The sequence below is a fragment of the Amblyomma maculatum genome, chromosome 4 (assembly GCF_055883805.1).
Source record: "Amblyomma maculatum isolate TAMU_Amacu chromosome 4, ASM5588380v1, whole genome shotgun sequence".
Taxonomy (NCBI): Eukaryota; Metazoa; Arthropoda; class Arachnida; order Ixodida; family Ixodidae; genus Amblyomma; species Amblyomma maculatum.
Window position 1 is genome coordinate 91,328,412 of NC_139347.1, and position 20,339 is coordinate 91,348,750.

General features: G+C 47.4%; 1 protein-coding gene across 1 annotated transcript in view; it reads right to left on the reverse strand.

The window, feature by feature from the left end:
• The window catches only part of btv (dynein cytoplasmic heavy chain beethoven), a 146,655-nt gene that overhangs the window by 15,652 nt on the left and 110,664 nt on the right, over positions 1–20,339 (reverse strand). The window contains exons 50-61 of the mRNA XM_084600360.1: positions 19,374–19,860; positions 18,709–18,801; positions 17,777–17,900; positions 17,017–17,180; positions 16,361–16,538; positions 12,822–13,033; positions 12,440–12,595; positions 11,320–11,427; positions 8,553–8,760; positions 7,831–8,093; positions 4,081–4,212; positions 3,902–4,012 (exon numbers count right to left, since the gene is read on the reverse strand). Coding sequence (XP_084456486.1) covers positions 3,902–4,012; positions 4,081–4,212; positions 7,831–8,093; positions 8,553–8,760; positions 11,320–11,427; positions 12,440–12,595; positions 12,822–13,033; positions 16,361–16,538; positions 17,017–17,180; positions 17,777–17,900; positions 18,709–18,801; positions 19,374–19,860 — 2,236 coding nt within the window. The remainder of the gene's footprint in view (positions 1–3,901; positions 4,013–4,080; positions 4,213–7,830; positions 8,094–8,552; positions 8,761–11,319; positions 11,428–12,439; positions 12,596–12,821; positions 13,034–16,360; positions 16,539–17,016; positions 17,181–17,776; positions 17,901–18,708; positions 18,802–19,373; positions 19,861–20,339) is intronic.

The following is a 20,339-nucleotide window of genomic DNA, read 5'->3' on the forward strand; positions in this document are numbered from 1 at the left end:
AGTTAGTTCTACATGTACAAGTACTACAGTTCATCTCTGAAAATGGTGTCACATTTGGAGGAATTCGCCTAAAAATGAGGTGACCGGCTGCCGGCACACAATAAAGTGTTAGTTTCGATACCAGTAAGTACGACACACACACACACACACACACACACACACACACACACACACACACACACACACACACACACACACACACACACACACACACACACACACACACACACACACACACACACACACACACACACACACACACACACACACACACACACACACACACACACACACACACACACACACACACACACACACACACGCATATATATATATATATATATATATATATATATATATATATATATATATATATATATATATATATATACACGTGACCTTATGGACCATGTCACGCCACGCTTTCCGGTCTTTCACCATCTTCCTAACATCACATAACTTCATCTGCAGTGCCTCGAGGATGCCGTCTAACCATCGCGTTCGCTGCCTACCCCTTCTCCGGCGACCCTCAACCTTTCCCAACATCAAATCTTTCTCAAGCGACTCCTCTCTTCTCATCAGATGACCAAAGTAGCTGAGCTTTAACTTTAGAATTTGACCCTCCAATGAGCAGTCAGGGTTTATGGTCGACAATATCGACTGATTTGATCTTCTGGCAGTCCAAGGAACTCTCAAGAGTCTTCGCCAGCACCACAATTCAAATGCGTCAATTCTTCGGCGGTCAGCCTTTTTCACAGTCCAACTCTCGCATCCATACATCACAACTGGAAAGACCATAGCACGAGTTATACGGATCTTGGTTGGCAGACTAATGTCTCTGCTCTTTACTAGGCGGTCAAGGCTAACCATTGCTCTCTTTCCCAGAAGCAGGCGTCTCCTAATTTCATGGCTGCAGTCTCCTTCCGAGGTAATCTTGGAGCCCAAGAAGAGAAAATCTGTCACAGCTTCCACTTCTTGTCCATTGATGCTCCAGGACTTGATAGGGCAAGACGCCATGATCTTTGTATTTTTAATGTTCAGATTAAGCCCAAACTTCTCACTCGCTTCTTATACGCACATCAGAAGACTCTTGAGTTCCACTTCACTTTCTGCCATTAAAGTGGTATCATCCGCATATCTAAGGTTGTTGATACGTTTTCCAGCAATCTTCACTCCAGCTGAAGACTCGTCCAGACCGGCCTTCCTCATGATGCACTCTGCATATAGGTCAAATAGGCAGGGCGACAGTATGCAGCCTTGCCTTACTCCTTTCTCGATCGGAAACCAATCAGTAAGACCATGCCCAGTTCTGACTGTGGCCTCTTGCCCTTCATACAGGTTCCTGAGGAGACAGATGAGGTGAATTGGAACTCCCATCTCTTGGAGAGCTTGCCACAATCTGCTGTGATCTACGCAGTCAAACGCTTTTGCATAATCAATAAAGCAGAAGTAGATAGGTTTCTGGAACTCTCTTGCTTTTTTCATGATCCAGCGAAGGTTGGCAATTTGGTCTCTAGTTCCTCTGCCCTTGCGAAACCCAGCTTGCACGTCCGGAAGCTCCCGATCCACATACTGCTGCAGCCTACCTTGGAGGATTTTCAACATCACCTTGCTAGCATGCGAAATAAGCGCGACCGTGCGGTAGTTGGAACAATCTTTGGCACTGCCTTTCTTTGGGATGGGGATGTAAACTGACCTCCTCCAATCCTGTGGCCATTGCAGGGTTGTCCAAATCTTCTGACATAATGTATGCAGAATGTTAACAGCGTCATGGTTGAGGTTTTGAAGCAACTCAGCTGGAATGCCATCAATTCCGCTAGCTTTATTCTTAGCAAGGCTGGCTAAGGTCACTCTTCAGGATGCCCGGCTCGAGATCAGTAATCACAACTGTCTTATGTTGGGTTTGCACTTTCGGGTCCTTCTTGTACAGTTCTTCTGTGTATTCCTGCCACCTCTTCTTTATCTCTGAGACTTCAGTGAGGTCCTTGCCTCGTTTGTCCTTTATCACGGCCAGCTTAGCACAGAAGCTTCCTGTGATATCTTTGATTGTCTTATACAGAGCTCTTGTGTTCCATTGTCCTCAACTGCTTGGCACTGTATGTTCAGGAAGGCATTCTTATCTCTCCTTGCTATTTTCTGAAAATCCGCATTGAGAACCTTGTATCTTTCTCTTTCCCTCATAACTTTTGCCATCCTCCTTTCCTCAGCTATTTGCAAAGCCTCTTCAGATAACCAGTTTGCTTTCTTGCATTTCTTTTGCTTTGGAACTACCTTAGTAGCAACTTCTTGTATTATATCAAGAACATCGGTCCACATCTCTTCGGGCTCTCTGTCTTCTAGATCTAATTCTTGAAATCGATTCCTCACTTCCACAGCATATTCTAATGGAATTTGATCCAGATCATACCTGAAAGGCCTTCTAGTTTTCTGCGTTTTCCTCAATCGAAGCTTAATTTTGGCAACAAGAAGCTGATGATCGGTGCCACAATCGGCCCCAGGCATTGTTTTTACTGCTTGTATAGCGCTTCTCTATCTCTGCCGGCAAAGAATATAATCGATCTGATTCCTGTACAGACCGTCCGGTGAAGTCCATGTGTACAGGCGCCTCTTGTGTTGTTGAAAATGAGTATTCGCTATGGTCAGGTTGTTTTCTTGACAAAACTCTACTAGCCTCTGCCCAGCTTCATTTGGCTCGCCAAGACCGAACTTGCCTATAATTCCGGATATTTCTTCACTCCCGACCTTAGCATTCCAGTCTCCTATGAGAAAAACGACGTCTGATGATGGGGTGCGGTCTAAAAGGCATTGTAGGTCCGCATAAAATCTCTCAACGTCAGCTTCTTCAGCAGTAGTGGTCGGTGCATAGACTTGGATAACTGTTATGTTGAAAGGGTGACCTTGGATGCGAAGTGAAATCATTCGGTCGTTTTTGGGGTTGTACCCTAGCACTGCTTTACCCATTCTTCTGTTTACTATGAGAGCGACCCCATTCCTTTCTTGGATTCGTGCCCACAATAAAAGACATAATGGTCGCCGGAGTTAAATTCTCCCATTCCGGTCCACTTGAGCTCGCTGATACCCAAGATATCAATGTTCAATCTGTTCATTTCTCGCTTGACGACATCCAGTTTACCTTGCGTCATAGATCTTACATTCCATGTTGCTATGTGATACATCTCCTTGCAACATCGGACTTTCCGGTCGCTTCCCGACACATCCACAACTGAGCGTCCTTTTGGCTTTAGCCCAGCCGCTTCATTCGTCCTGGAGCTACTAGGAATCGCCCTTTGTTCGTCCCCAGTAACATGTGGGACGCCTTCCAACTTGGGGGGCTCATCTTCCGGCGCCATATCTTTAATGGTATTGTGACTGGCCATAGGGTTTTCTTGGCGCAGGAAATACTGGAGTGGGTTGCCATTACCTTCTCCAGTGAATCACATTTTGTCAGAACTCCCTGCCGTGACGTGTCTATCTTGGGTGGCCCTACACAGCAGAGCTCACGACTTCATCGAGTTTCGCAAGCCCCTCCGCCACGACAAGGCAGTGATCCATGAAGGGGACACTATATGTAGCTAGCTGTTAAGTCAGCCTGTAGGTCAGGTCGTAGCATTCTTGGCATAGTGTTAACTAGACAAGGACGGAAAGCAGATACGTGAACGTGGGTGTTGGTAGGCACAACAGCAACCAGAAAATTTAAAAAGAAAACAAAAACGTAAGAGGTTTCTCTGTCGCCAACTCACCCGAGCTTCCACATTTCCAGATCATAGATTTAACCGGAGCGTACGCGCTTATAGTAGAGCGGTCGGATGGACGATGCAAAATTGTGGCCACGAGTAAAATCAGATGGGGGCGCTGAATTTATTCCAGGCACTAAATACTAATGTGCGAGGGGGATACATGCCTCGTACACGACCGTAGTGCAGGCCTTCAGCAGCGCGCTCGGGATGGCCGGGTGAGCCTCGGTGCTCAGACAGAGCCGGAAGTCCGGGTGCCGCTCGAGTCGAGACAGTTCCTGCAATCATAAACAAGGGCTCGCTGGGTTGCGGCGTCATCATAGCTTGCCCACCTGGCGCTACAGACCTGCGCTAGAGAGGGCAGCCACTGGGTTGCCAGGTGCAGGTTGGCGAGCCAAAGCCAGGTGCCTTCCTGGGCGCAATGCCGCAGCGCTTCCTGAGCCGCCTGCTGCTGCTGTGCGCCTCGGCCCAGAAACACCTGCGCCAGCCGACAGTGCTTTCGTCAAAGCCTTGCTAGTATCACCGCATGCGACTGAAATAACTTAAAAAAGCCTTCTGGGAGCATTCCAAAGTGCTGCTTCTCCTACGTTCAGGCCAGCGTCTCTTCGTGGCCGCGCACGCATTTACATCGTATTGCATTTCAATACCGCCACCTTCAGAGCTGCTTAAGCGTAGCAATAGAGCGTGATGAAAGGAGAGGTAAGATGCATTTTACGAAAAGCAACCCCTTTGCGAGTTACATGCCACTGCAGAGTGCTTCGAAGCCACCATAAAAGCCTGCGAGAGACGCTGAGCCCGCTGCCTTGTTTGAAGAAAAGCTGTGGTGTGGTATAGTGTGATGTGCTTTGCGCTAAAACCGTTTTAAGATTGTGGCTAGTACCATATACAACCAACGTGCTATGCCCGTAACCTCTTCATGCTTACATCTATTCTCGATTACAGGAGCGGCAGTAATGTTTTCACCACCTCCTCCATCTCTATTCTCATGGTGTGGTAGAAGTGTCCACCCAGAAGCGAGGCACTTGTTACGTCTATCCTCCAGTTAGTCCTCAACCTATTGGGTGCCGTTGAGTAATGAGATTTTTCTAACTTTCGTACCCACCGCGAAGAATCAGTGGTTAGAGCTATCGGCTGCCGTGCCAGAATACACTCTGACCTCAATAGAGTACTGCAACTATTTTGAAAGCCGCTACCAACACCTGCACACCGACACCTTTCACACCCCGGCACATTTACACCACTGGTACACCTCTCTGTATGCCTCTAACTGCCCTCGCTGCGAATCTTGGCACAAAACATACGGTATGGATCTGCTCCTCTAACCACCAACTACCTCACCTCCCTGAATCCTCTAGTATTACTCGGGAGACCACCGTGCAGGACCCCGGCACTACCTGGCAAAGGCTTCTGGTGAGCCGGGCCATTACTGCAGCTTAGGCCATTGAGGCCCTGGAAAAAGGGGTACGCCATATATTAGGTATATATCAACAACCACAATGCTTATAAGCGAACACGGCCGCGGCGCTCATGTTTGCCCGCACACTATGTGAACTCACAAGTTCGGACAAGTTAAAGATCCCCACGTGGTCGAAAATATTAGTGCCAAAGCACTCGTACAATCTTTAAAACTGAGCAAAAAAATTTCTTGTGCCTCTCTGGTTGCCATAGCCACTGTGACGCCTATGCTAAGCCTAACGCTAGCTGCCTTCGCAGTCGGAAAAAATTACAGAACTTTGTCAAAAATACGAGAAAATATCCTGTAGTTCTGTCGTAACCACCAGATTTTTCTGTAGTTCTGTAGTACTTTTCTGTAGTTCTGTCGTTTTTCTGTAGTCTATTTCTGTTGTCTGTAGTTCTGTTCCACTTTTCTGTTGTAACTACAGAAATTTCTGATGTTACTACAGAATGTTCTTTTGTCACAGCTAGTTTCCGGTCAAAAACCGCACAGAAATTCTGTCGTAACATCAGAAAATGTTTTGTAGTTTTTTCTGACTGGGTTGGGTGAAGCGATGTTCCAACGCAGACTGTGTGGCAGAAACTTGCGCAATTTTGAAAAAAAAAGAAAAAAGACGCAATATCTGTCTCACTTCTCGGTGGACACCTGTGCCGCATCGCGAGGGAAATGGGAAAGTGGGAGGGAAAGAAGTGAACTAGGCGGTGTCTCAATACTTAACCGTCAAACAAAACTATGCGGAACAACGCTTTCGCATGTCTCCATCGGATTAAGCGGAGTTAAAGCCCGGGTGTATTTTTCAGGAGCTTATCACCGTGGTACCACTTTATTCTCTTTGTCCCACTTTTCAGCCTTTCCTCATGGCTAGGATGAGATGTCCAACGAGAAGTGAGACGGCTGCTGGGCCTTCTTTTCTCAAATCAAACTCCCGCGTCGCCGTCACACCACTGCCTCAGGGGAGCATTGCCGTTTTAAGGCCAAAGTCTCGCTTGTCCCATTAGCAGCGGAATCTGGTGGCGTTCATGAAAGGTGGTCCCGAATGTTCGGCGTGGCGTTATCGGAACGGTCATGTGGCCGTGGTGTTTCATTAGATAGTTATTGTGTGCCTTTCCTTCACTTCATGTTGAGCTCACTAGTGCACATACCACAACGTTTAGAAGGGTCCAAACAGGATCTGTCCGCAGTTATTACAGATTACATGAAATTTTCAAAGAAGATATACATTCGAAACGCCAACATTTCAAACACATCCTAAATAGCTACACTGAAGCATATATATTTAGGACCGGCATTCAAGGGCAAAGCACCGTCCAAAGAACTCTTACAAGCTCCTTCACGAGAAGCATGGAGCGATTTAATTGTCCAACCTGACAAGAAAAACTTTAGCCCTTCTCAAAGGTTGGGTAGAGGAAGTCACTAGTGGCCAGTGCGTGTCACGACCTTGCATGGCCGCTTAAACAATGCTACCATACTTCTACTAATAGATGTGTGCTGTATCATAAACCCAAGACATTGAATCACATTAGTTCAAGTGCAATATAACGTTAAATTAAGGACAGATTATGGTAGATTATGTTAGGTGCATGATGGATTTCATTGGAATAAGGATGTGTCTTGTTATTAGGTTGAATTTCAGTATGGTGCCATGAATTATAGTGTAATACAGTGGATTAAGAGTGAATGATTACGTAGGGTAAAAGTAGATTGTAGTGAATCGAGTGTGTATTCTGGCGGATCAGAGTGTTTTACAATGGGCTGAGTTGTAATATGGCGGATTACGCAGAGTAAGAGCAGATTACTTTGGGTTAAGTCCGATCAAGGTGGATTACAATGAACTACTATTGGTTAAGAGTGAATTAGTTGGCTTAAGTTTTATTACTGTGCAACAAGGTGAAATAATTTGGAATATGGTGAATTAACGGTGGATTGTATGTAGATTAGTGAGCTGGTTAAAATAGTAGTAATATGAAAAAGAAAAAAAGAAGGCTAACATTTGCAGCAAGCCCTCCCGGACTCTACTTTAGTCTTGCCTTCAAGAGTAACTATTCTTAATATCGCACAGCTGCGGTTCGGGATGCTCATGCGCTGATCTCATAGTTCCAACTGAGATCCGAGTTGAAAGGAAGTCTAAACCTCTAACATCCCTTAAAGCAGGTGGTTAGACCGCTTTGCGGCAGCAGTGGTAAAGAATAAAGGATTTCATGCCATCGGGAGCTATGAGCGTGCACGCCACCTACGGAGAAGTAGAAGCGATGACTGATGGCCTGATCACAGCCTCAAGGCCTCTGTTTATTTAAATTTGAAATTTGAAAATAATTTATTTCGCAGCAAGAAATGATTGTTGCTAGGAGGCCAGACCGGTATGATGACCTCGGTTAGAAATAAATGGCAAAAACATCGGCCACTACGTGTTGCTATCGCAGTCTCTGGAGGCTAACTGAGGCCTGGTGAATAATACGGCATGGGCCACACGCGTCTGGCGCACTGTTGTCGTCAGCTTCGCGAAGGCGACGGTAAATGTTATTTGGAATCATGCGCCTCACAGAGTACTGCAAATGGACAAGATCTACTTGAGTCGCAATGCTCACAGTAGCGGATAGAATTTCACCGATTCCCAGTGTAACGTATGTAATCGAGTTTTACCTTTTCAGTCATCGTCTGATGCTCTAACCAACCGCTATATGGACACATATTTCTGCAGCGGTAACTGCATGGAGGACGTTCTACGCGGAAGTGCACTTGAGTGATTTCAGCACAGAAGCAGACCTGCTGTAAGCGTCCCTGGGCGGCATCGCGCAGCTCTTGACCAGGGTCCGCACCTGGCGCCGTGACCAGCAGCAACGGTTGTCCTTTATCCTGTAGCAGCCTCTGCAGGGGCGCCGCCGCGGGACTGAGACCATGCAGCCCTGCGTGTGAACGCAGTGACGCCTCATGGTTTCAGTCTTCAAGCGACTCACAGGATGCGATAAGGCGTTTAGAGGCCTTCGGAACTGCTTTGGTATCGCCATGTTAGCTTCGTTTCAACCGCATTAATAACATTTGTAATTTCTTTCACAATAAAAAATTGAAAACAAGTGAGACTCAACCTAAACAGTAATTACAGCAAGGATCGGTATCTCAAGCAACCCATTCCTCCCCCCTCCCCCTTCCCCAAATAAAAGAACCCTCAATTACGAATAGACAAACCAAGACAGGTAACATTTTTATACCTGCCTGAAATATTGCGCCACTGTTCATAGAAAAAATAAAGCCCTAGGCACGAAAGGGGACAGAAAAAAGGTTGTAATGTGTAAGTGGCGCCATCATCTCGGTTACAGTCGTCACTGTTGCGCTAGTCAACTATGACGCTATGCGCGTCCGCTCACCTAGGGCATGACACGCGAAGCGCCCGAGCGCAGATAGAGCTCTATCGGGCCTTAGGCTCTGCACCAGCAGAGCCTGCTGGAACGGGCTCAGGCAGCGAGTCGCATGTTCGGGCAGGTGCTCTTCGCAGCGGCCGCTCTTGGCAAACGATTGCCACAGGGAGGGCTCGTCGAGACGCAGTGCAGCCCACAGCTCGGAGCCCAGCGTTGCCTGCGCAACAGACACAGATGATTTTGCAAGAACCAACCGCTTTAGCGCGATGAAAGTAGAATCCACACGAGGAAGTAAAAACAGAGGCGTTTTTCCCACCCTAACTCCACCCTAACTACAACCTAAAACCACTCTACCGCCCTCGTCGGAAAGACTACTTTAAAGAGAGAATGCGAGTTGGACCTTGCAGTGCTTAATGACTAAAAAATATACAAAAGTAAAACGACACAGAACCCGTCGAGACGCGATGATAGAAACTTGAAGCAGGAATGGTGCTTCAAATTCTTTCGTATTTCACTCCTAAGAGCTGATTTAAGTACCCCATAAGTTTTCTTTAAATTTGTCATTACAGCCATTTTTCCCAGCCCTGTAACGTATGACTAGGCCACTTGCCAACGTCTCAAGAAATGATTCAGAAGCGTCAGCCGGCCTGCCCTAAGGCACTTGGATGCGTACGTGCCATCCTTTTTTTGCATGTGCAGGTTCCTCCTTTACTTCTTTCTTTATGTCATTTGTGTCCTTATTTCCTGATATTTATTCCATTTCATTTCATTTATTTTTTCTTAAAGACCCGAGGGCACTACATCATCATCATCATCATCAGCCTGATTATACCCACTGCAGGGCGAAGGCCTCTCCCATATCTCTCCACTTAACCCGGTTCTGTGCTAGCTGCATCCACTTGACCCCTGCGAACTTCTTAATCTCATCCGCCCACCTAACTTTCTGCCGCCCCCTGCTACGCTTTCCTTCCCTTGGAATCCAGTTTGTTACCCTCAGCGACCATCGGTTATCCTCTCTTCGCACTACATGTCCTGCCCATGTCCATTTCTTCTTCTTAATTTCCACTAGAATGTCGTTAACTTGAGTTATTTCTCTGACCCACTCTGCACGCTTTCTATCTCTTAATGTTACCCCTACCATTTTTCGTTCCATAGCCCTCTGGGTTGTCCTCAACTTAAGTAGAACTCTCTTGGTTAGCCTCCACGTTTCAGCCCCATAGGTGAGTACAGGCAAGATGCACCTGTTGTATACTTTCCTCTTGAGCGATACCGGTAAGCTGGTAGTCATAATCTGCGAGTGCTTGCCAAATGCGCTCCATCCCAATCTTATTCTTCTTGTTATTTCCTTTTCATGATCCGGATCTGCGGTTACTACCTGTCCTAAGTAGATATATTCGCCTACTACTTCCAGTATTTCGCTACCTAATGTAAACTCCTGTTCCTTCCCGAGGCTGCTGAACATTACCTTAGTCTTCTGCATATTGATTTTCAAGCCTACCTTTCTACTTTTCCTGTCTAGGTCATCAATCATTATTTGCAGTTCATCTCCCGAGTTGCTTAGCAAGGCAATGTCATCAGCAAATCGCAGATTACTGAGGTATTCTCCATCTACCCTTATCCCTAACTGCTCCCATTCCAAGTCTCTGAATACTTCCTCTAAACAGCTTGTTTAGAGGGCACTACATAAGGCGGAGCAAACGAAATATTTTGTGCCAAGACCACAACACTTATCAACGCCAACGTTTCTACTTCTGTCCCTGTAAAGCGTGCTTTGCCTGCACGACAACGGAGCGTTGCAAGCGGCCTAACCACGCACTTAGAGAACTTTAAGCAGCAACCGTCCCTGTAAAGCGTGCTTTGCCTGCACGACAATGGAGCGTTGCAAGCGGCCTAACCACGCACTTAGAGAACTTTATGTAGCAACCGTCCCTGTAAAGCGTGCTTTGCCTGCACGACAATGAAGCGTTGCAAGCGGCCTAACCACGCATTTAGAGAACTTTAAGCAGCAACCGGATCGGCTATACTGATTGAATGGCAGCGTCGCCGAAAAGTGAAAAGGACTGCGAAGAATATTCTTTGCAAATATTGTTTTCGGCAAAGAAAAAAAAATTATTTTAACGGGGCCCTGCAACTTTTGTCCGGCTTCAAGAGAGAGAGAAAAAAAAAAGATTACGATTGAGAGAATTTATTTCAAAATTTTCCTTGCACGTTTGATTCAAATTCGTGGCTTCTCTACTGAGTAGGAATAGTTGCCGCCGTTTGAAGTGAATGTGAATGGCGGTTAGCGTAGTACGCGGTACCCGCGCTGAAAAATCGGCGTCGACGCACGGTGTATACTTTCGAAATCGGCCGGTGGTGACGACGCCTGTGTTTCGTTTTTGTCTAGCTCACAAAACCTCCATTTCCGATTAGATTGGTCTTTTTGTCATTCAAATGTCGCAGTATATATAAATAGACAGGCTTCAATTCGTCCGCTGTGTCCCTTTAGTGCTCTTACCGCAACGCTGGTGCAGGAGTGAGGCTGTGCTTTGACACAAGGCATGCAAATGCATGCGCGCTAACACTATTCCGCATTCTTATGTTAGTGTGGGTGGTATAATCAGGCACAGGCACGACTGAAGAGAACTTCGCAAACCAAATAATACACTCAACTTGTTTTTAACGGAAAACGTCAATGCAAATCAGTTAGTGATTCAGTGTTGTTAGGAAGTCAGTTACTGAAGAGAACTCCACGTTTAAAACGCCGCGGGCGGTTTTCCACTGCAGATGCACGCACCTTTAGCTGAGAAAGCGCGGCCGACCGGTCTTCTATAAGCCAGCTGGGTCGCTGTTCGGGATGCGTCGTTGCTTCCTTCACCAGGGTGCCGGTCAGTGCTTCCCACTCCTGCCGGCGAAAGGAAACATCAGGCGCCAACTCTGAAGGTCCGGGAACTCACCCAGAATGACTACTACAGAGTCGTGCGGGTAACGGGTTACAGATTTAAAGCAGGTTGAGAGCATTTTAGCTCGAATCGGTATGGCATGTGGGAGATAAAAGATAAAAGCACGATGAAAGACGAAGGCGTAACTGGAGATAAACAGGACGGAATCGCCAACCCTTTTTCTCTTTTGCTAACGTCCTCTTATTATGCCACGCTTTTTTTTTCTACTCCAAATTTATATTTTGCTATGATGTGAGTATGGTATGGTATGGTCTGGTGTGATATGGTGCTTTACAGTACGGCATGACAGAATATGATACGGCGCAGTAAGGGTGTACGCGGCGCATGTACATATTGGCTACGATAGAAGCAGTAATGGAGGGAAAAAAATGAGATTCACATTTGCGAAACATGTATATTTATTCAGACTATTGCTATCTCATATGTTCTATATTGATCTAACGGTTGAGTAGCGTGTATGAGTTCGAGGATAGTACATTCCACAATTTCTTTGAGAAATAACATTGCTGACAGCAGGGAAAGGTGCGGGAGACAGTAGTGGAGGTGTGGTCCGTCGCGTTACTGACGTCACCGCCTGCTGTCATGTTCCAGTCGTCTACTGCTGCCCGCCTTGTGCTGTGAAGAAGGCTGAACAAGGTCACGGATTTAATTGACTCCGGTGTCCATGTTGCCAATGCTAGCGTCAAAACACTTCGCATGCTTAGCATGCAAACTTTAAAAAATCCGGACCCGTGAAACTTATGGAAATCTAACAGAGGTGCTGTTTTCATTTAAAGTGAGGAAGCCTCCCCGTAGCCGGACGGAGGATGGATCAACGGGCTTGAAAAATCTTGGCCGCGGAGCGTGCGAAACTGGAATAATAAGTGACTTGCTCACCTGGAAGTGGCCTATTTCTATTGCAGTCCTCGCTCCGCGCTTCTTAGAAGCTGAAGCATTAGATGAGCATGTACTTACGTTCTCCTTAAATAGCTCCGGGCGCTGACCATGAACAAGGTGCAGGGCGAAGGTCAGGTGGTCCTTCTTGAACAAGGACCGTGCCGCATGCTCGTAGACGAGGTGCACAAGAGCACGTTCGGCCAACTTCAGATCCTTTTTCTTGCCTTTAGTTGCCTGGAAATTGGCGCACGACAAAATGCAGCCTTCATCTAGTTACAATACTAACAATATTGCTTCTGTTCTAGGTGTTTACAATTATGACGCAAAGGTCAAATACCGTGGCTTGATCTTTTGGCCTTACTTCTAACTTGAATTCTGGCGCAATTAAATTTTTGGGGCAATTCAGTATTTGAAAAATGGCAACCCTGGTACGTGCCACGACGCGGTTAGAATTTCTCACCTGCAGGCGCAGCGCTTGGCGAAAGAGGTCCACCAGTCCGGCCATTCCCCAACGGTAGGTAGGAGCTAGCCGCGCCATGGGCTCGAGCAGGCCCACGAGCCGCGCTCCGAGTCTGGCCACGGGCTCGTACACGGCCCGCTCCTGGTCCAGAGACGCCTGCAGCCGCTGCGCCTCCGCTAGGGACGCCTCGGCACGCGCTCCACTCGCTTTGGCTTCCTGCATGCACACGCCAGCCGATTAACCCCGTAGGCAACGGCTTTTCGATGCCGCTGAAATCACCACAGAAGCCGGCAAGGATCCTAGAAAAGAGGAGCTCTTCAAATGTACCATGCACTTGCTGACAGTTTAGGGTATCAAAATAAACACAACACATAGGTTTTAAATATAACTTACGGCCAGCTAGTCTATTTTTTCACAGTTGTGCGTACCGGGAACACTTAGATCACAAAGTACTTTACAGTTATTGCTGGTGGTTGATTCATTTAGCCGAAAATAGAAAAAAATATCGATAGAGACACTTTAGTCTGCTTACACATATGAATGCGAAATATAGCCCCGCAGATGAGACGTTTCGCCATTAGTGACCATAGGCGTTGTTATTATGCTTGCTAGTATAAACTCCTCTCACTCACTGACACAAGTTATCGCTGCCGTCCAGAAGGCAGCCACGAAGAAATACGAAGTGTAAAAAAATACTAATAATGCAGTTATGGGAGGAGGAGGGATGCACGTGGGTTGTGAGCTGTAACATGATCTAGGCCATAACTGCTTACGTGTATGAGTGTGACAACATCATAGCAAAGCGGGTGAAACGTTTTCGGGCGAGGCTTTCGACATGTACATGTACTAAAGTTCTTTCTGTTTGTAATGTACTCCGCGAGCGTGTTTCTTTATTCCACGTAGACTACCATGCATCGCGTGGTTCTGGGAACCCTATTCACCGAAACTTCAGTCTGAAGGCACATAACTAGAGGTACATATTTCTTTCGATATGACGTAACAGCACAATTAAACATAGGACCGGGTAGAGAGGAGATACAAGCGCTAGCAAGTGTCTCTTCTCTACCTGGTCCTTTGCTAAAGTGCACTGTTACATCGTATCGAAATGCAGTACCAACTAGCCCACTATGCTAGGTTGCTGGTACATGTGACGAAGTTAGAATTCGTTTTGTAGGCTAGCTTCCAATGTGGCCACCACTGGCATGCTAATGCAACGAGAAATCGTATGACACCACCTGGAACGCTGTACGATGAATGATTGCGTCACAATTTTGGTACGAATACCAGGAACCCTGGCGTCACATGCTGGTCGGCCAACGCCGAACACACACAGATGAACGGCATTTTAGGATTTTCTGAACTAGGCGGCAGCCCCCGTCGCGGATTGCTCTAGGTGCATCCAGCGATGCATCATGGATGTACGACTTGCCGTGTGATGTGCGTAATATGGCCACTGGATGACGTCACCATATTTGTCTTGGCATCGCTGGAATTCGTTAGCAGTCTCGCATGCGCAAACGATGCCGTCAGCTTTTGTAGTAGTATAAATCATATTATAGCGGGCGCTAAGACGATAATATACTATGTGATATAGAAAAAGACGACGTTCGTCGGTACCTATCTCTACAGTGTTCTAGAACACTGTATTAACGCGAGCAGAAGCTGAGAGGATTGATAGCTGACACAGTGAAATAGATGTCACGTTTTACGTGAATGCCTACACTTGCAGCAATACATTTCTGCATTAAAAAAACAGAAGCAAACATAAAACCGTGGTACAGTTCAGTAAAAACATTCTGTGAGAACCATCATTAGTGCAAGTTATAACTTTAACAATTATCTGTAGGTGCTGCTGAAAAGCAAATATATTTTTATATTGAGACATCTCCCGCTGAGATATCTTTACACTTCCTGCTCTGCCCACAAAAATGGGTTAGCGCGAGGAGACATGCGCCGATCTCCTCTATAAACTCAGAAACTTCGTAGTTAACGAAAAATTTGTTCTGGCCCACTTGGACTACCGCCTTTTCAGGGAGTCCCTCTACCAACTGAGCTAACCAGGACGGCCAGCAGACCAGATAGTAGATGTTGGCCAGATATTTAGAGGAATCCCTCAAGCGGGAGTAGACCTTGGGGAATTCCTCCAAACATCCGACCAACACCATTCCCATTTCGGGTTATTGATCAATTCGCTATCACCCTATCATCTGATCTGCTGGCCGTCCTGGTTAGCTCAGTTGGTAGAGCGACTGCCCCGGAAAGGCGGTGGTCACGAGTCACGGCAGCGAAACCGGTTTGCAACAGTCCAGAGAGGAGGCGTTTCGACAACCTCCTCGCCCGATGCAAGGGTCTATAACTGCGCTTGGGTGGATGTCAACAAGTAGTTATTCCCTTATTACAGAAATCTATTTTAGCTTTTTCAGTAAGGTTCAGAGACTCTAATCCTGTAACCTTGCTTGATCATGTTTTATGTTGTTTTCAAATTAAAATATCACATACTGGTCGCATCACATTACTCTTGCAGCGGCGCCGCCGGCAAAAGCGTAAGGTAGAATATATGTGATAGAAATGACCATCACTATTTTGGCTGCAGAGTAAACTCTCGTTAATTCGGCCTTAAGCGCGTGCCAAGGTACTAGAACGGAAATATTCGAGTTAAGCGAAAGTTCGAATTATCGAATGGGAATGAAGAAAACTATCGAAAAAGTTATAGGGGACACTTAAGCTCCTCCTTTAAGGGTATGACGCGGTAGAATAGGCCACCAGCCACAAAGCCGTATGAACTTCCTTGCTGGCAGGCTGATTCGCCTATCACCCTTCCATATGAAAGGCGAGGCCCGAATTGGCAGCGCCTGCCAAACTTATTACCCCCCGTCCAGTAAGTGCGAGGCCATGTCAGCTGCAAGCTATCACCTGCCAGTGCCGTGATCGCGATCTTTTACTCACAATGCAACGCTCGGGCGAGTTTTCTGTGAACGGGGCCTTCAACACTGTCACGTTAAAACATTTTCATCACTAACATTTTATCTGATGAACACCAGCAAGACGGTTGTCTGCATTTGAGATGAAACCCCAAGAGAGAACGACTTTTTTTTTTTTCCGGTTTCTTCAAGTGATTTGCTTTGTGCACACTGCCAGGAATATTGAAGCGTGCAAAAAAAGAAATCGTGAAAACCCGCTACGCTGCTTTTTTGAGCAGTAGGATGCAGTATATGCGATGCGTCTTAACGAAACAGCCTCGTCACATTTTGAAGACCCTTTGCTGCACAGTCCACGCGAAGCCGGCAGTGCGCTGAAATTACAACCGTGCCGAGGGAGGATCCGTGGATATATTTGTTACGGTTATACGATACGCGAAAAATTAAATTCATGAACTCTTTTTCAGCATTTGTCCGAAATTTCTGACTATGTGTGGTGCGCTGCTACAGTTCACATGCGGTGGCTCAGTGCTTTGCCATCTCACAGTTGGTGCTTCAATCAGGGTCCCGCTCCCTTTGCCGCAACGAATGCGTTCCAGTCCCCTGAGCGTGCTGAATCACGTGCCTGCAGCGCCTTTCGCAGTTCCTGGTTGTGAAGGAAGTCTCCTGAGAGGAGGAGGTCCAGCAAACGGCCGTCCAGCTCTGCAAGCTGCAGCCGCAGCGCGTCGGCCTCGTGCAGCAGTTGCTGCCTGCGCTCCTCCAGCTCGGGACGCTCCTCCTGCAGCGCCACCTGCAGAAGCTGCACGAAGCAGGACACGCGTGCGTGTACTTTAAATACAGTCAATTTACGGGGCTTATTATTCATTCTGCTGCGTACATACTGGCCATTTCACTTTATCTCTAACCGAATTTTTAACAAACATGTTTAAACAACAGACAACCGCTTTTGAGGTAGGCGTGTCCTGGCCGACAGACATCTCGTTCAAGCCAGTTTGTGAATATTAATTGGTATTTACTGTACATTTGAGTTTTATTCTGGTTAACTTTCCAATCAATTTCTTTTAAATAAATATACACACACTATGCATTTGCCATCGACAAATGTTAACGATTCCCCACCGCTCCTTGTAATGCCCGAAATTAGTGGCCTTTAAGGTTAAGTGATAAAGTTGAAAAGCTGATCATCAGTTCCAGACGTAGTGCGACTGAAAAAAAAAAGAAAGGAACTAGAACGCCGCTTGAATTTATGTCGCTAAGACGTCCCGCGTGCGACGCACCTGGTCGCACAAGCCGGCTTCTGTGGTGCTGAAGTCCAGGGTGCGCACCAGTGTGGCGGCGTACGGAGGCAGCGTGGCTTCAGAGTCCTGGCTCAACAGGAAAAGGCGGAAATCGTCACTGTAGTCAACCGCCTTGTCGCCAATGTTCACCACCTGTCTGGACCCTGCAGAAGAAGGAATGCCACGCAGGCCGCGTTTCACGCTGACACGCTGAATCAAGCCTGAAACATCACCGACAAGGTTGAGCCTACGAAACGTCCTTCCTGCCTGATATTTCGCTCGTGAATGAAACAAACACAGGGAAAATGGGCTATTTTGGGAAAACCTAAAGACGTGAATGAAGGGCAATTGCCCTAACAAGGAAGTCAGCGGGCAGAGAGCGCGTAATGTAAATCAGCATAAAAGGCCCACAGCATTCATAGAATAAGGAAGACGTTTTAGCTGGTATGCAATATATTAGCGTATGTTTCCGGGTAATAGACGTAGCCTGAGTAATGAAAGTCGCGGCGGTGGGTTAAGTGGAGATAAACGCCAAACACACAATGAGCAACGACTATTCTTTTAGAACTTTCCTTACTTCCACCTTTTTGTTCTACGTTCCAAGTCGGTTTCCATCGGCCAACTCCAGTTTGTCATCAGAACCTTAATAATCAACTATCCCTAGCTTAATTTTGACTGAGGCGGGAAATAGCTCTTAAGGGTTGGTTGAAATGGAAAAGCTGAGCAAAAAAAGCAGCCATGTGTGGAAGGGAAAATTCACCTTGCGTGACCAGGTCTCTTCGCAGCAAGGGATACAGAACGGGGTCGATCTGCTGCACGTCCTGCACGAGCAGAGCCTTTCCCAGCCGTACCGACAGCTCCAGCGTCGTTAGGAAGGCGGGTTCCTGGCAAGAACGCCACATGCACAGCGTTGACTCCATCGTCGCACCACCAGGTAGAAGGCCTATTGCCTTCGCTTTCATGAACTTTTCACAAAGCAGGTTACTCGAAAGGTATCGCGAATTACATTAAATTGAATACGCCAGTACTTTTTGATATACTGTCCAAGAAGAGTGACACGCGGTATAAAAAGATATGCCTTCTACAAGAGTCCACCTCTGCATTTTCGGCCTTTTAATTAGCGCCTAAATGAGCAAAAGGGTGAACCTCACGCCATTGCAACAGGTCACAAATACGAGAGGAATGCAATCTTGAAACACGATGCCGATGCCTGTAGTAGCGTCTACCGGACAAAGCACACGTAAACTCACATGCTGGCTGCGTCATTTTTCGCGTTGGTTCCCCTTCCTTCTTTGATGAAACATTGCCAGCCATGAAATGTGTCATGTTCCAGTCACACGCTCGGAGCCTGCCGCATAAGCATTTGCATTGGCATTCACAGTTCCCCGTAATAGTGGCGTCATCTGAGGCTGTAATTCAGTGGCGGCCGTAATATTTTGGTGAGGACATTCTAGGAGTAACTCCTCTGCCTCAGTTCGCTTGAAATCTTAGAAGGCCGGTCGGACAGAATGATACAAAATACTTTTGAAACGTTTACTTTTTTTTTTTTTTTATCTCGTGTTTATAGCCGGCTCGTCGAGGTTCCGTTGGGAATATGTCTTTTGTCATATCCTGCGCCAATTGAGTGGTGCTTCGCAGCACTTTCGTGCGCAATTTCACACGAGTACCTCCCGGAGAAACTAATGGCTGTACCTGCTGCGTGATCAGCTGCGGGTCCTTGAGGTGGCACTGGAGCCAGCGGCTGGCCTGGCCTGACGGGTCGATGATGAAGGGCCGCTGAGGCAACTGCACACCAAAATGAACGGGTTTTATTAGAGCACCGGTACATTCACTTGTGTCGATTGAATTGATGGATGACTGTTTCGTTAACCTTATTGACTGCCTCCGAATATTTACCACCGAACGAAGAGATAACTCAGGTTATCTCTAGAGTGAATTTCGTTTTCTACGCCTATGAGTTTCAGTTCAGTTCAGTTCAGTCGTTCAGTCGTGTCTGACTCTTCGTGACCCTATGGACCATATCACGCCACGCTTTCCGGTCTCTCACTATCTTCCTAACATCACATAACATCATCTGCAGCGCCTCGAGGATGCCATCTAGCCATCGCGTTCGCTGCCTACCCCTTCTCCGGCGACCCTCAATCTTTCTCAACATCAAATCTTTCTCCAGCGACTGCTCTCTTCTCATCAGATGACCAAAGTAGCTGAGCTTTAACTTTAGAATTTGACCCTCCAATGAGCAGTCAGGGTTTATGGTCGACAATATCGACTGATTTGATCTTCTGGCAGTCCAAGGAACTCTCAAGAGTCTCCGCCAGTAACAGATCAAATTTCGCGCAAACGGGGAGTGCACCCACAGGCAACCTCAGCAGAGCGGCGTTCTCAGTGGAGAGCCTGTCCGGCGGTAGTCCCTGCGCCCTCCAAGCGAGCTGCTCCTTCTCGGAGCAGAGCAGGTGAGCCAACTCTGCGCCGCTCTCGTGTTGCTGCAGATCGGGCAGCAGCCGGCGCCACCGGTGCAGCAGTCGGGAGCGGGCTTCCTCCCGCGACGCTGGTAGGGTGGCCAGGTAGGCGGCGCAGGCCGAAGCCAGCAGGCATCGCTGCGCCAGTGGTTGGGCCTCGAGCGCCCCTAAACGTCGAGACCAGCGAGCATGTTCTGCCTCCAGCTGGGCGAGCAAGTCTTGCGCCGAGGCCAGCCGGGCATCGGAGTCACGCAGTCCCAGCTCGATGCGTGCCGCCTCGCGGGTGCACTCGCCCAGCCGCTCCCGCAGTTCGGAAACCCGCTCGTCGACGCCGGCAAGCGCTGAGCCCAACTTGCCTAGACGCTGCTCGGAGCCAGACAGCTTCCTGCAGCAGAGGAATGGCTTGAGTCGATTGGGTGACTCTGAACACAGACTTACGGTGCGAAAATAACCATGAAAGGCACACAGAGAGAGACAGTGAAACACTTCATTACACTGTGACAGACTCAGCGCTCAAATGATCTTAAGCTTGGAGTACCACAACGCGCTAGTTATCCAGTCGGTCCGATTTCAGCCAGTAACTCTTAGTAGGAGTGCAAGGGAAGGCAAGAACGGGGTAAACAAACAATACCTGTAGATCTCCACGATTATCTCATTTCAGCCCTTAACACTCTTTCCTTAGCCACGGTAACAATTACGTGGCTCCGTGACCATGCTGGAATCGGGGGTTAATGACCTGGCTCACATGGTCGCCCGCGAAACTCACATCCAGGTGCCCCGATCCTTTGGTCAAGCCCTTCGACCTGCGTCACGCTATTGCATAATTCTTTTTAGATATTCTCGTAAATCTTGCTAATTGGAAAC